We start from the raw sequence: 16,835 nt of genomic DNA, 5'->3' as shown, positions 1-16,835 counted from the left end.
TTTGTTTTGTTTTGTGCAGCAGTTCAACTCTTCATATGAAAATGCTTAATAATAGCACAAAACTCTGTTTTATCCATTTTCAATCGCAGCCGACACTGGCCAATTCAGATTGCTGTCAAGGGTGAACTGTGTGCTGTACATTATTTGAGTTCTTTGTATGGTTCTTGGAATAATCAAGCATACCAGTCATGAAGGTGCAACAGAAATGTTCCGTTCTTTCATGGAAATTTACCAGACTTTCCCTAAACAACCCTCATGTACTCAGTTCTGTACAACAAATAGTCATACTAATAATTGATGTAGCATATGAACACATGCCAGTAAACAGTGTGGAATGCTCCAATTTTTTGGGTGTACATATTAACGAAAATTTTAACTGAAATAATTCTATTAGAAAGGTTCTTAAACAATTAAGTTCAGCTATGTCTAGCACTTTGTGTGACTGCTAGTGTTGGAAACAAACTAATCAACTTCTAGACATATTTTTTGTAGTTCCACTCAGTAATGTCTTATGGTATAATTTTCTGGGATGAGTCGCCACTTAGAAAGAGCACAAAAGTAAGCAGTAAGAATAATAACATAGTGTTCGCCCACAGTCATCATGTAGGTTCCTCTTTAAGGAGTTAGGAATTTAAGCTGCACTGTCACAATGCATACAGAGTACGTTCCGAAAGTAATGCAATTGAATTTCCTGCGCCGCTCCTAGTAGTCGGAGTGGGAGCGGGCCACATGGAGTAGGTGGGGAGGACGCTAAGCTTTGCCGCGAAACCGGTTTCAGTGCTCTCCGAGCTGTGGAAGCGGCAGGACGTCTGTTATTGTAAACCTCTGCGCGCCGACCGTGTCACGGAAAAAATGGAATCGACGATCGAGCAACGTTACGCGATTAAGTTTTGTGCTAAACTGAACAAATCGTTTGAGGAGACTAACAAAATGATTCGTGAGGCTTACGGGGACTCTGCTCTGTCCTACTCACAAGTTTCGAGGTGGTTAAAGGCCTTTAAGGACAGCCGGGAAGAGGTTCACGACGAACAACGCTCTGGGCGGCCGTCAACCAGCAAAACGGACAACAATGTGGCTCGTGTGCGACAACTGTTGGACTCTGACCGTCGATTGAGTATCAGGATGGTTGCCAATGAACTGAACTTGTTGTCTACTGTTGTTTTTCGCATTGTTACTGAAGATTTAGCGATGAGGAAAGTGTGCGCCAAGCTCGTGCCCAAGGTGTTGTCAGACGACGAAAAGACCAACCGAGCGGAAATTTCAAGTGAACTTTTGCAACGTGTTGAAATTGAACCTAATTATTTGGACAATGTCATCACTGGTGATGAAACCTGGGTTTTTGAATACGACCCAGAAACAAAACGCCAAAGCTCTGAGTGGTACACTGATCAGTCCCCCAAGCCCAAAAAGGCAAGAGTGAGCAAATCAAAAGTGAAAACAATGCTCATTGTCTTTTTCGACAGCAAAGGAGTGGTCCATAAGGAGTTTGTTCCTCAAGGACAGACAGTTAACGCTGCCTACTACGTGGATGTCCTGGAAAGACTCCGCAAAAGGGTCGTCAGGACGAGAAAGGACATCTCCGCTACCTGGCAACTCCATCACGACAACGCGCCTTGCCACAACGCGCTACGAGTCCGCGAGTTCCTGGCCAAACACCAGGTGCCAACGCTGCCCAACCCCCCCTATAGTCCTGACCTCGCCCCAGCTAACTTCTTTTTGTTTCCTAGGATTAAGTCGGCCCTGAAAGGAACCCGTTTTTCGTCCATAGACGAGATCCAATCCGCTGTGACGAAGACCTTGCGAGAGGTCCCAGAAGACGCCTTCCAGGGCGCGTACCGGTCATGGCAGAGTCGCTGGAAAAAATGTGTAGAGGCCCAAGGACAGTACTTTGAAGAATTTTAAGTGTTTGTGCAAATCTGTTCAATAAATTACTTTAAAAAAAATAATTGCATTACTTTTGGAACGCACCCTGTATATTTGCCTATGAAATTTATCATAAATAATCCATCACAATTTAAGAAGAACAGTGCAGTCGATACCTACAACACTAGAGGGGGGAGGGGGAATGATGTTATTTAATCATTATTGAAGCTGTCAAGGGCTCAAAAAAAGTTCAGTATGCAGCAACAAACTTTTATTAAAACTTGCGCAATAACAAGATGTCTGACAGGTAGCAAAGCAAGTTTTAAATCTGACCTAAAATAATTTCTCCTGAACAATGCCTATTCCATGTACAAATTTCTATTTAAAAACTGATAGTCTGTAAACCAAGTTTTTAAGTGTAGTTGGATGAGTACCTAAGACAAAAATGTTTTTATTAATGTTAATGCTGATCATCTATACATATCCAGTAAACTGACTTGTTCACATCATTTTGGTAAAGGAATCACTGAAATGACCTACATAACGTGTAACTAACATTAGTTGCTCAACTGGTGAAGACATCCAGATATTAAATTTGTTCACTTGTGCAAATATTTCAGTTTAGACTTACAAGTTGTCATTATCTCCATGAGTACAGATGAGCACAAAAATATTGTTTCATAAATATTAAACTGTAAACCAAATCCTCTGAAGGCTTCTGTTACTTGCTGCATGAAAGTTATAATTTTAGTTTTTAATGTTGTGCAGTCATTTAGTTGTCTTGTGTGTCAGGTCATATTTTCTATTAATTGGCTGTTGAGAGTTGATGTACGAATAAAATATAATAAAAGTGAAAATTACAACTGGGGTTGGTTTAAAACCCACATTAGCTTTTTCACATTGTCTATGGCTGCAGCACCCATACTGAAAAAGCTTTTTATCTCACAGTAGTAATTTTAAGCCACCTTGTCAATAGGAAAGATAAAACTGCACTTGAAACAACAAGTTGTCTGTAATGTGAAACAAAATTACTTTTTCATTGTCTTTGGATGCCTCACATAACACATAACAGCTGTTTTGTTTAATTTGGTCACATACACATGTGTGTGTGTGTGTGTGTGTGTGTGTGTGTGTGTGTGTGTGTGTGTGTGTTATACAGGGTGTAACAGACTGACATTTTAAAAATTTGGGAGATTGTGGAGAATGACGTTTGGAATGTTTTGAAATGAGGAACCTCTGGCTAGAAATGTGAAATAAAGTTTCTACAGCCACCACTGGGTTGTTGAAAACCCACTCCTTAGCTATTTGAGATATTACCAGGTGAGATTCTCAGTGAACATTTGGGCTGGAATTCAGGGAGATCACTTTATTGGACCACACATCTTATCAGACCATTTGGGGCCTGGGTGTTTGTGTTGTCCTCATCATTTCATCATCATTCCTGACAATGGCGAGATTGGACTGTGAAAAAAATTGGACTGTTTGAAAATTGGGACTTTGTATGGGCGCCCCACAAACCAAACATTATCATATCATCATTATCAGATCATTTGAATTGTGCATGGTATTTCAACTGTCTGGAGAATGCTTTGCCTGAACTTCTGGAGGATATTCCCTTGCAATTGTGCACTGGTTTATGGTATCAGAATGACAGTACTCAAGTGCACTTTGATTGTCGAGCCAGGGCATTCCTCACGGACAAGTTCAAGTAGAGAGTAATTGGCTGAGATTACACAGTCCCTTGGCCTGCACACGCCCCTGACTTGCCCCTGTATGTGTAGTCCCCTGTATGCTTAACACCAGTAGGAACAGTACCTGCGCTTATTGAGTGCATCTTTACAGCCTCTGATATCATGAGAAGGAAGTGTGGAGTCTTTCAGAGAAGTACACTAAACCTGGTTTGTTGTTATGTGACAAAGTTGGTAGTCATCACATTTGAACTGATTCAATTTACAGTATCTGATTATATTTTATTGTTTCTTCAATAAAAGTTTTCCAAATTAGAGTATTCTAGTGCTTCATTTACCTTACCAAATGTATAGTGCTGTAGAAATTTTATTTCACAGTCCCAACTATATGTTCCTTATATCAAAAATTCAATCTCTCAAATTTTCAAAATATCTTTTTGTTGCATGCTCTTTATCCATGAGGGGCAACAGTCTTGGTGTCCATCAGATTACCTGTAGTGATACCCACTGAGCCATCTAGTAATGTGGCACAGTGGCAAGACACTATACTCATGTTTGGGACGACAGCAGTTTAAATCCAGAGCAGACCATCCAAGTTTATGTTTTCATATATTAAGCAGATAATAGTAGAGAAATAGCTTGAAGGTATAGTTCAACGAACCCTCTGACAAGCACTTAATTGTGAATTGCAGAGTACTCTTGTAGATGTAGATTCCCTGAGTTGATTGAGGCAAACGCCTTTGAAAAGGATATAGGCAGTGTTCTTCTCCACCCTTCCCCTGCCCAGGCTTGTGTTCCATCTCGGATGACCTAGTTGTCCATGGGTCATTAACTCGTAACATTCCTTTCCCACAGTGAACCTGTGCAACTGCTTTTATTGTTTTCTCATATAAAAATGAGTGTTATATTCAACAACATTCTTCATTTATCTGTTATTGTTTTGATTTTATTTCTTCATGTGATGTCCTCTAAGAGTTTGATAGCTTTGTCGTATCTACAGTAATCATCTAAAAAAATTCATAAGCTGTACAGATGAATGTAAGAGAGTTCTGTGTGTTGCAGGAAGACGCTGTTTGATGCACAGAATGATCCTGACTACACGCCGCTACCTGAGGAACGCCCAGGTGGATTTAATTGGGCAGAAGCTGAACAGCCTGACCAGCCGCAGTGAATTTGTGCATGTGCGAGTAAAATAAAACAGTTTCCTTCTCTATTCTCTGCACACTCTGCAGACTTCTTTCATAATTATTGAGAAGGGGGAAAAAGAGCCTATTGTTAGACCTGGAATTGTGGTTCAGATCACAATCAGTGTAACCTCTACTGTTCACCATAGTTTGTAAATACTGAACTGCCTCTGGTGCAGTGAGGCTATGGGGCAGTTTATAACTGCTGGATCAACTTTATTAAATCTCTTTGTGATGTTCAATCAATCACAATCTCACCAAAGAAAAAAGCACATAATAAATGCAGTGGAAAACTGATTGATTCTTCCTTCTGTGATGTGGATGTGCTCTACATATGTAAGTAAAAGTGAGTTTTATTCCAAGAGCTATATATATTCACACTGTTGGATGGTAAGGTGTTAGATTTTGATCTACTCTAAAATTCAGTGACTGTCATACACTTGACTGTCGCATTTATGCACAAAAATGTATCCAATGGATGTGTTTGGAATGAAATGAGATGTTTACCAAATGTAATTAAATATTTTATGTGTAAGTCAGTTTGTTTACTACAAGATGCCATGACTTAATTAGGTCATTGTTGTTATTTCATAATCAAAACAATTTGTACCTGAATACCACATTATTTTTATTTATATTATCTTTCCTGGAACCACACTGAATGTATAGTGTGGTACATGCATCAAAATGTGCAAAAAATAAGAGTTTTCCAAGAGATTGAAGAATATTTACCATTGGTGTCTTATAGTGTAATTCACTCGAAACATGAGGCACAGATGTAAATAAATTTACATAAAACATTATATTCAATGAACCTATTTTGGCTCTGCCAGCAGTAATGTAATATGTGTATTAGCAATTGGAAGATTGGAATCTTCTAATGCAGAGAATGTTTAATGGAAGAAACAGGTGATGTTAATAGAAAAGTCTGAAGAGATTAATAGAAAGAGTGAAGAGGAGGACTTTACCTGTCTTGTAATTCCAAGATGATACTAACCACTAATAGAATTTCTCTGTAATTGAGTAGATTCACTGGAAACATTTTTACAAATTCATTTCATTTATAAAATTTATTGTGAAGCATAGTTTATTTAGTGTGCACTGAGGTGTTGCAGCTTGTATCATTATATGCCCAAAAACCACATGGAACATTATCACAGAATGGTTTCCACTTCTGGCAGAATTATTTTCTGATACTCCCATTTAGGGCTGTGGAGAAAATTTGACTGGAAAACATCAGTAAGTGAAATCCTCAGATTGGAGCAACTGCCTGAACATACTGATGCCTTTTGTATTTTTCTGTTATGTTTGCACACACAATTTCTGGCCATGCAAACATTTATTTTGTGGGTATGGCATGTTTGACAGTCACATAATACTGGAGAATTGCTTGTTTAATTCATTTTTTAATAGAAACACTTCTCACTAGATAACCACTTCCAGAGGAGCATATTCTCAAGGGGATGATGTCACCCGTGTCTTCCTAATTAACTTAAACACATATTTAAATTCGCAATATCTGAAGATGACTACTTAAATTAACGTCACACATCTGTTAAAGTTAATTGTATCAAAGGGAATCAAGAAAACTAATAGATGATGAGACAGTATTGCTGGTTATTACTTAAACAATGGAAACTCCAGGTAGGAATATCAACAATGTAGGAAAAGACAGATTGCTACTTACTGTAAAGAAGACACATCGAGTTGCAGCAGACAGTCGAGTTGCAGCAGACAGTCACAATTAAGACCCTCACATATAGCTTTTGTTCGTAGCCTCCATCAGTAAAACAAACAAACACACACACGCACGCGCGCGTGACCACCAACTTCAGCATCTCAGGCTGGAATGCAATATCACGAGGGATGCAAGCGGCAGTCTGGAGAAAGCAGGGAAGGGGAAGGGGAGGGATAGCAGTATATGGGAGAGAGATGAACGCTGTATGGCGGAGTGTGCAGGGGGTTGTGGAGGTTGTGGGGGGGGGGGAAAGGAGAGGTGTGGGAAAAAACGGGCAGATGCATTGACAGAGGACTGAAAATGAACAGAGTAGATGAGAATGGGGAGGAGATGATAGGATAGAGGGGGTGGGAACTGTTGGCTGGGGGGTGTGGGGCAATATGTTACCATAGGTTGATGTTGGGATATAATGCTGTGTAGTGCTGGAGTGGGAAGAGAAGGAGATAGGTGGGTGAAGGACAGTGACTTAACACAGGATGAGAACAGGGTGGTTACAGGAACATCAGATATATTGCAAGGAGAGTTCCCACTTGGGCAATTCAGAAAATCTGTTGTTGGTAGGAAGTATTCAGATGGCACAGGCTGTGAAGCAGTTATTGAAGTGAAGAACATTGTATGGGTAGTATGCTCAGCAACTGGATGGTCCAGATGATTCTTGGCCATAGTTTGTTGGTGGCCACTCATGCAGACAGGCAGCTTGTTGGTTTTCATGCCCACATAGAACTCAGCACAGTGGCTGCAGCTTAACTTGTTGATCACATGATTGGTTTCACAGGTAGCTCTGCCTTCGATGGGATAAGTGATGTTTGGATCGGGTTAGAATAGGTGGTGGTGGGAGGAGGATGTACAGGACAGGTCTTGCATCTAGGTCTGTTAAAGGGACACGAGTTGCGAGGCGAGGGTTAGAGAGCAGGAGTGATGTTGGTATGGATGAGGATATTGTGTTGATTCCATATTAAAGATAAGAAAGGAGAGAAATCTAGCAAACCCATTGTCAATAATATTGTGGTCTCTAGCTACAAAATTAACGAATTGCTGAATAATACGTTAAAAGCAGTATATACTTTAGAGGACACTTTTTAGTGACAATTTTTCCCCTGTCTCCTGTTAGCATTTTTAGACACTGAAACTTTGTTAAATGATTTTCTGATCAAAGGTACCATTGAATTTGTTAAAAAAAAAAGCACTTTCTGGAGTGTAAAGTGTAAAAAAATTGCACTGCAGACATAACTGAATTAATAGAATTTCAAGGGTTTGTGCTGTCTTATAATTATTTTCCCTTTTAACAACCAAAATTACCAATAGAAAGAAGGCCTTGCAAAGGAGACTATCCTTGCTGGAACTCTAGCAGAAATGTTTATTAATGACCTGAGAAAGTTCAGAAATATGTATTACTGACCTGGAGAATGTTCTTTAAAAGATTTCCCATATTTAGACGAAATATTATATACACTGGTGTGCAAAACTTAAGGACAAAAGTAGGTTTAAAAAGGTCTGTCACTGCCATGTAAAATAGCTTAATGAAAGAACTGCTGTGGTGTAGTAGAGCAGAAAGTAACTGAAAGAAATAAGTAATCAGACAAGCAGTAATGACACTCTCTCGTATACTTACACTGAAGTCATCGTGATGTTTTATGGCTCCCTACACATTACTAAAGGTTCTTAATAGGGTGTGAGATCACCGTCGTGTGGCAGTACATTTTCTGCAACTCTCTCTCTCTCTCTCTCTCTCTCTCTCTCTGTGTGTGTGTGTGTGTGTGTGTGTGTGTGTGTGTGTGTGTGTGTGTGTGTGTGTGTGCTTCTTACAATTACTCTTATCATATGGCTGAACTCATTGATATGATAATGAGTTTTATTCATTTTGTTGTGTCTAAAGATTTTTTTGCTGGTAACCAGTGTGGTTTGGATTAACGGGTCAGTCCACACATTGTAAACTTAGGCCCTAATATTGTTTCATTATTTTGTCCCTTAAAGAGTCAACATATCCTTAAATACTATGGTTTATGTGGCTGATGTGATTTTGTACTATATTCCTTGTATCCGTCGTGAGTTTTTCAAGTCGTTAAAAGTTGGCTCACTCATTCTGCACTTAGGCTCTGAAATTTTTCTCTTCTCTATTGAAGATTTTGACTGAGTGATTATATGGATGTAACCTTACAATTTGTAATTCTAGTAATTTACATTGTCTCTGTATTTATTTCTATAGTTTAGTGTTGCAGTGCTGTAGTTTTGATTTTGTATCAATTTCCAATAATACAATATCAATGGCCGTTATTTAGGTTTTATTTATTAGGCAACCAGTTTCGACATTACATTATGTCATATTCAGGTATAGATATAGGATGGAGTTACATTTATTTGTATCAACTGTCTTGTGAAAGCATGCTCCGCTGGTCTGAAAATCTGAATGCCATATCGTGATTGTTGGTATGGGTGCCAGATTGAGATTCATTGGGAGAGTCCTTAGAAAATGTACTCCATCAACAAAGGAGGTGGCTTACAAAACACTCGTTTGACCTATACTTGAATATTGCTCATTAGTGTGGGATCCTTACCAGGTCGGGTTGACAGAGGAGATAGAGAAGATCCAAAGAAAAGTGGCGTGATTCGTCACAGGGTTATTTGGTAAGCATGATAACGTTACAGAGATGTTTAGCAAACTCAAGTGGCAGACTCTGCAAGAGAGGCGCTCTGCATCGCGGTGTAGCTCGCTTTCCAGGTTTTGAGAGGGTGCGTTTCTGGATGAGGTACCGAATACATTCCTTCCCTCTACTTATACCTCCCGAGGAGATCACGAATGTAAAATTAGAGACATTCGAGCGCGCACAGGGGCTTCCCGGCAGTCGTTCTTCCCGCGAACGATACCGACTGGAACTGGTAAGGGATGTAATGACAGTGGCACGTAAAGTGCCCTCCGCCACACATCTTTGGGTGGCTTGCGGAGTATAAATGTAGATGTAGATGTGATGTATGTATAGATCATGACTTATTTAGTAAATATTTTTCTTGTGTTTTCTGTAATATGTTATGTATCAGATACTTCTATAACTCGAGATTCTAACTAATGGCATCATTTTGTACACTGTTTGGCAAACTTTACAGTCTGCCACAAAATATTGTAAACACGTAGTTTTCAAATTTTGTGAGGGGGGATATGGTAATGGGACACCCTCTTCTAACATTATCTTTCTTTAATAGAAATAGCCGAAATCAGGAATATTTTCGAATTTTGTATAGCTTAAATAACTTAAAATTATCTCAGGTGTTTCATTAAAGAATTTCATATGATTTTGTATATGATGTATTGTATTGCAGGCCAAAATGTGTAAAAAGAAATTAATTTATTATAATCGATATGTACTAACTCTGCATCTGCAGTTAAAATTGCTCTTCTTTTAGAAATATTTGAAATTACGAAATATCTATCATACTTAAAATTCCTATTATTGTTTGTGCACTATTTATCAAATTTAATTTCTGGACTCATTTACAAAATAATGACATAACTTGGTAAAGAATCTTCTTTTGTCAAGAAAGTTTGTAAACTCTTTTTTGTTCAGTAAACTCTTTGGAATATTAGTCCACCAGCTTAACTGGGTGGTAACGTGCTCGCCTCCCATGCAAGCAGGCCCAGGTTCAATTCCCGACCTGGTTGTTGATTTTCTCTGCTCATGGACTGGGTGTAGTGTTGTCCACACCATCATTTCATCCTTGTCTCCGGCACGCAAGTCACCCAGTGTGACGTAGACTCAGATAAGACTTGCACTTAGCGGCCGAACTTCCCTGATGGGGCCTCCCGGCCAACGATTACCGTACGCTCATTTCATTTGGAACATTGTTAGTACCACAGAATGAGTTAGGAGTGGAAGGCATGTCTTGGAAATGGAGATAGTAAAGCCAGTGTGATATAGAAGAATGTGACATCATAAAAAACAAGTGCAAACAGGAATCATGCAAGCTTACTTAAAATTTATCTAGTCATCTGGAACCCACAAAGTCAAAAACAAATTTCAGCCTGAAGAGTGTACCCCTAGACATGACGAACTGCAGCCAACAACGAGAAAATGAAGATACGTAAATAAAGTTATTTTTACAGCTTACGCTTCTCGAAGCTTTTGAAATGAATTTATTTTTAAGAAGAGACTGAAAATTTACTCCAAATCTTTGAATACAATACATTCACCAGTCAATGATATTGTGACGCTATACTCTTCCCAATGTGCATCCTCTCGGGGGTTCATTCGACCCTGATTTTATTTTTATGGGTGACAATGCATGACCATATCAAAGAGCACAGGTGGAGCAGCTCTTGGAATGAGAGGATATTCAGCAAATAGACTGGCCTGCACTTACCATTTAAATCCCATTGAACTCTTGTGGGATGCTGTGGGGAAATGTGTTGCACCACAGCCACATGCAGTATCCTACCAGCAGTCGTCAACAATGTTTAGGGGAGGAATTGAATTCCTCACCCCAAGAACTTCTTACAACAATGTGGCCAGCATGGGAGCACATCTCAGAGCATGTATTGCCATCTGTGGTGACAACACATCCTATCAAAAACCATATCCCACTTTTTATAACAAGCATGGTGACTTCATTGTAATTATTGTCTTTGAATAAAAGGGTCGTTTCTGTTTCACTACCATTGTCACCTTAGTCTTCACTGAAAATATTTATCTCTGCTACTAGCCTAATTCAAAAGCAGGTTTCACATCTAATCCTGGTACTGCTGATCCCACTGTCTGACATTTTGCCCACCAGACCTACAACAGAGTTTTGTTAAACCCCTCCCAATCTAAACAATATCCTTGTGAGACACTATGCTCCTTCTGCACCCACCTCCTAACCTGATCATCCCCGCTGTAAGACTTGCCCTTGCATCCTCTTACCACTGCCTGTACAAGGCTTGTAACTGGCAAACACTTACTGTCAAAGAGAGAGCCACCTGTGAAATGACATATATCATGTACTATCTGTTATGGTAATACAGTTCGCTATTCTACATTGGCACATTGGCATGATTACTATCAACTTACCAGTTAGGATGAATGGGCATAGACACATGGTGTATACTGGCCACAATATCCTGTTGCAGAACATGCTCTACAATGTGACATTGCTGCAGAGAGTCTGCATCTGATAAGATATGCTTGCCTAGGATGCTAAGGTTGTATGGGAGGGAACATTTGACAAGGGAAGGATGGCAACTGTCAACATGTGAGTATTGTTGTTTTTTAGTAGGTTTAATGTGAGCAGAAGTATGTAGCTGATCTTCAGTGAGGATGAAGTCAATGTCAATGAAAGTTGTACAGGATCTGGAATAGGACCATGTGAAATTTAAATGGGAGAATGTGTTTAGAGATTCAAAAAATTTTCGTCATTCTTATCGTGTCAATAAGGCAAAAATTTCATAAGTGGATCTAAACCAAACAAGACTGATCTATGGAAACACTATAGCTACTTTATTATTTACAAAAATATTACATCAAATTCGCAACATGAGAATATGTCCAGAAATCATCGTCATTATTGTTATATGTGTGTGTGCACCATCATCACTACAAGAGAATCTCTCCATCAGTTTTTCCCCCCAATTTGATGTTCTGAATGAAATTTGGACGGAGCATGAAACCACAAATTCCAATTTCAACTAGGAGTTGCCGGAATTCCTGACGAGTGAACCACATAGCTGCCTCTGGTCAAGAGACCCATTTGAGCATCAAGTAATGTGTCATTGATCACTTTATCAGCAAACATTAGCTGTTGTGGAGTTAATTTCCTCAGCTTAACTGTGTAACCCTTTGCCAATGTCAGGAATTCATCATCTTCAGCTTCCAAATACCGTGTGGGCATTATAAAACGATCGTTTGATTGAGGAGCCATCATTACTTTTTTGCTGGATGCTGCAAATGAAGAACTGGATGTTTGCTCTGATGAAGTCAATCCGGATGTGTGAACTGGAACCTTTATAAACAGAAATTTTGGTCAAAATTAAGAATGAAAGTACAGAGTAAAATTTAAAAAATGCTAAATACACACTTTCAATTAAAGTTTATTTGTTATGGTAAATACTTATATACACTAAATGTAAATAACTGATTATTTCAATTTCAGGTTCCTCAAATTGAAGGAAGGTGCTCGTAAGTTTCTAGGAAAATGACAATGTTTGCTCTGTCTTGGAGTGGCTGATGGAAAACACACATTCACATAAAGAAACAACCAAATTCTGACTCTCTTTACATCAGCTACAAAGGCACATTAAGCCTCGTATTAAGGGCAATAGTTGATACAAATTATGAAGTTTTAATGACTGCCATTGGAATGAGCCAGACTGATGTGATTAAAAACGTGCATATCTACGACAGTCTCAAAAAGAGAAGAGAGAGAGAGAGAGAGAAACTAAACATTCAATTTTCTGAGAACCTTTCAAAAACCACCTAGACTGATCCAGATATTTTCATTTCTGAACGAGACATTCCAGTTGAAGGGTATTTTAATGAAGACATATTCTGTTTGCTCAATGATGAATTACATATATCGTATCCCTATAGCAAGGAGAGTTGTTGAAATTATTTTCATAATTTTGGTTTCCAGTTTCATAGTACCATACTTGGAAAGCATATCACTCTATTGCCTATGACTGTAAATACCGTAGTTATATATACCAGTAGTTATAGCGTGCTCGTGTTAACATAATATTTCATGAAGACATTTCAGCATTTATGTCTTTACCGGTAATCAGTGGCTTCCCAAATGAAGATTTGGAATCTCAAACAGTTGGAGTTATGCTTCTTCTCTGTCTGCCTCTTTCCCGCAGTCACTTTGACAGTTAAGGAAGAGGTGCATGGCAAGAGAACAAGGTTTGGATATTCACTTTCTTTTTTCTAAAATACAAAATTAATATCATTTTATTGTTGCATGTCCACTTACCGACATTTCACCGCCTTGAGTACCAGCTGCACTAGTTGATTCACCTCGATCCGACATTTTCTGGTGGAACAAAATAATAAGTTCGTTGAAATACCAGAGACTCTGAACATAACTCTTTTAATCATTAACCTTCCATAATTCTTACCGAAAAGTGGACCTAAGGTTGTTTATTTTTTTCACTACACTATCACAAGTCGCATCTGGCTCTAGACATTTCAGTTTTTGTATTTGAACATTGTATGTGGTCACTTTTTTTCCACAATTCGAAAAAGCAGCACATTTTGTATCCCAAAGTTCAGAGAGATTCCGGTAACAGTCAATAAAATCTAAAAGTGCATCTTTATTTTTCATATATGTCATGATTGTGACGGAATGAGGGTCTAGTGACGACAATTAGATTATCAGAGAGAACTGCACAGTTTATAGTCACAAAAGACAAGTCTGGCATCCTGCCTGTATTGCGCAGATATCTCTGGTAATCGTACAGTTTATCGCTCTGACATGTGATAAACTGCGTAGTTAAATTGAAGGTATGTAAGCTTGAATGTGGTAGGGAAACTAGAAAATCTGAAAAGGGAAATGCAAAGGCTCAATCTAGATATAGTAGGGGTCAGTGAAGTGAAGTGGAAGGAAGACAAGGATTTCTGGTCAGATGAGTATCGGGTAATATCAACAGCAGCAGAAAATGGTATAACAGGTGTAGGATTCGTTATGAATAGGAAGGTAGGGCAGAGGGTCTGTTACTGTGAACAGTTCTAATCAGAATCAACAGCAGACCAACACCGACAACGATAGTTCAGGTATACATGCCGACGTCGCAAGCTGAAGATGAACAGATAGAGAAAGTGTATGAGGATATTGAAAGGGTAATGCAGCATGTAAAGGGGGACGAAAATCTAACAGTCATGGGTGACTGGAATGCAGTTGTAGGGGAAGGAGTAGAAGAAAAGGTTACAGGAGAATATGGGCTTTGGACAAGGAATGAAAGAGGAGAAAGACTAATTGAGTTCTGTAACAAGTTTCAGCTAGTAATAGCGAATACCCTGTTCAAGAATCACAAGAGGAGGAGGTATACTTGGAAAAGGCCGGGAGATACCGGAAGATTTCAATTAGATTACATCATGGTCAGACAGAGATTCCGAAATCAGATACTGGATTGTAAGGCATATCCAGGAGCAGATATAGACTCGGATCACAATATAGTAGTGATGAAGAGTAGGCTGAAGTTCAAGACATTAGTCACGAAGAATCAGTACGCTAAGAAGTGGGATACGGAAGTTCTAAGGAATGAAGAGGTACGTTTGAAGTTCTCTAACACTATAGATACAGCAATAAGGAATAGCGCAGTAGGCAGCACAGTTGAAGAGGAATGGACATCTCTAAAAACGGCCATCACAGAAGTTGGGAAGGAAAACATAGGTACAAAGAAGGTAGCTGCGAAGAAACCATGGGTAACAGAAGAAATACTTCAGTTGATTGATGAAAGGAGGAAGTACAAACATGTTCCGGGAAACTCAGGAATACAGAAATACAAGTCGCTGAGGATTGAAATAAATAGGAAGTGCAGAGAAGCTAAGATGAAATGGCTGCAGGAAAAATGTGAAGACATCAAAAAGATATGATTGTCGGAAGGACAGACTCAGCATACAGGAAAATCAAAACAACCTTTGGTGACATTAAAAGCAACGGTGGTAACATTAAGAGTGCAATGGGAATTCCACTGTTAAATGCAGAGGAGAGAGCAGATAGGTGGAAAGAATACATTGAAAGCCTCTATGAGGGTGAAGATTTGTCTGATGTGATAGAAGAAGAAACAGGAGTCGATTTAGAAGAGATAGGGGAGCCAGTATTAGAATCGGAATTTAAAAGAGCTTTGGAGGGCTTCGGTCAAATAAGGCAGAAGGGATAGATAACATTCCATCAGAATTCTAAAATCATTAGGGGAAGTGGCAACAAACGACTATTCACGTTGGTGTGTAGAATATATGAGTCTGGCGACATACCATCTGACTTTCGGAAAAGCATCAACCACACAATTCCGAAGATGGCAAGAGCTGACAAGTGCGAGAATTATCGCACAATCAGCTTAACATCTCATGCATTGAAGCTGCTTACAAGAATAGTACTTACAAGAATATTATACAGAAGAATGGAAAAGAAAATTGAGAATGCGCTAGGTGACGATCAGTTTGGCTTTAGGAAAAGTAAAGGCATGAGAGAGGCAATTCTGACGTTACGGCAAATAACGGAAGCAAGGCTAAAGAAAAATCAAGACACATTCATAGGATTTGTCGACCTGGAAAAAGCGTTCGATAATATAAAATGGTGCAAGCTGTTTAAGATTCTGAAAAAAGTAGGGGTAAGCTATATGGAGAGACATGTCATATACAATATGTACAACAACCAAGAGGGAATAATAAGAGTGGGCAATCAAGAACGAAGTGCCCGTATTAATAAGGGAGTAAGACAAGGCTGCAGCCTTGGCATTTCTGGCCAAGAGAAGTCTACTAATATCAAATACTGGCCTTAATTTGAAGAAGAAATTTCTGAGGTTGTACGTCTGGAGTACAGCATTGTATGGTAGTGAAACATGGACTGTGGGAAAACCGGAACAGAAGAGAATCGAAGGATTTGAGATGTGGTGCTATAGACGAATGTTGAAAATTAGGTGGACTGATAATAAGGTAAGGAATGAGGAGGTTCTACGCAGAATCGTAGAAGAAAAGAATATGTGGAAAACACTGATAAGGAGAATGGACAGGATGATAGGACATCTGCAAAAACATGAGGGAATGACTTCCATGGTACTAGAGGGAGCTGTAGAGGCCAAAACTGTAGAGGAAGACAGAGATTGGAATACGTCAAGCAAATAATTGAGGACGTAGGTTGCAAGTGCTACTCTGAGATGAAGAGGTTGGCACAGGAAAGGAATTCGTGGCGGGCCACATCAAACCAGTCAGTAGACTGATGACCCAAAAAAAAAATATACCTTTAATAACTTTACCCAGGCAGTTACCTTTAATAACTTTACCCAGGCAGTTACCGGTATGCACATCCCTCAGTGAAGTTTACCGATGAGACAAAAGAAAATAACCCGGCATCAATTACTAGTATGTCAATGTGACAATTATAACACAAATAAAATAAACATGTTTTCAGTGTCTGCCCCAGTCATGACATCCACAATATTACAAAAAGTCTATATTTATTCTGTATTGCAAATTCTAATATTTACTATTCGTGCCATTTTTGTGATAACAAGGATTAATATACAAAGCTTGTAGGTACTGTGACATAGAGTCTATCTTTGAACTTTTGCAAAATTCATACCTCTTCGTCAATAATACACTACATTTGTCTGTCTTGGAAATGTTTGGTAACAGTAACGCAGTTTAAAAAAATTGTTTCCCATTAATCTCATTGTGTAGG

The 16,835-nt window shown here is 39.0% G+C and overlaps 2 protein-coding genes across 2 annotated transcripts in view; one reads left to right on the top strand and one right to left on the bottom strand.

The window, feature by feature from the left end:
* The window catches only part of LOC126334849 (derlin-2), a 66,313-nt gene extending 60,775 nt beyond the window's left edge, over positions 1-5,538 (top strand). Inside the window, exon 6 of the mRNA XM_049997521.1 lies at positions 4,614-5,538. Within this exon, the coding sequence (XP_049853478.1) occupies positions 4,614-4,722 (109 nt within the window). The 3' untranslated portion in view covers positions 4,723-5,538. The remainder of the gene's footprint in view (positions 1-4,613) is intronic.
* A 6,450-nt stretch (positions 5,539-11,988) lies between these two features.
* Positions 11,989-13,788, bottom strand: LOC126334858 (uncharacterized). The gene is made up of 2 exons (XM_049997534.1): positions 13,407-13,788; positions 11,989-12,440 (listed from the first exon to the last, which is right to left on the bottom strand). The coding sequence occupies exons 1-2, from the start codon at positions 13,461-13,463 to the stop codon at positions 12,123-12,125; spliced, it is 375 nt and encodes a 124-aa protein (XP_049853491.1). The 5' UTR covers positions 13,464-13,788; the 3' UTR covers positions 11,989-12,122.
* Between the last annotated feature and the right edge of the window lie 3,047 nt (positions 13,789-16,835).

Source organism: Schistocerca gregaria, chromosome 1 (genome assembly GCF_023897955.1).
Source record: "Schistocerca gregaria isolate iqSchGreg1 chromosome 1, iqSchGreg1.2, whole genome shotgun sequence".
Classification (NCBI taxonomy): domain Eukaryota; kingdom Metazoa; phylum Arthropoda; class Insecta; order Orthoptera; family Acrididae; genus Schistocerca; species Schistocerca gregaria.
The sequence above is the reverse complement of the archived record's forward strand: the minus strand, read 5'-3'. Positions and strand labels throughout refer to the sequence as shown.

Coding starts and splice junctions, on each gene's coding strand:
- LOC126334858 (XM_049997534.1), bottom strand. CDS start 13,463: ATGTCGGATCGAGGTGAATCAACTAGTGCAGCTGGTACTCAAGGCGGT. Junction 12,441..13,406: donor CTCAAGGCGGTGAAATGTCG/GTAAGTGGACAT, acceptor CTGTTTATAAAG/GTTCCAGTTCACACATCCGG.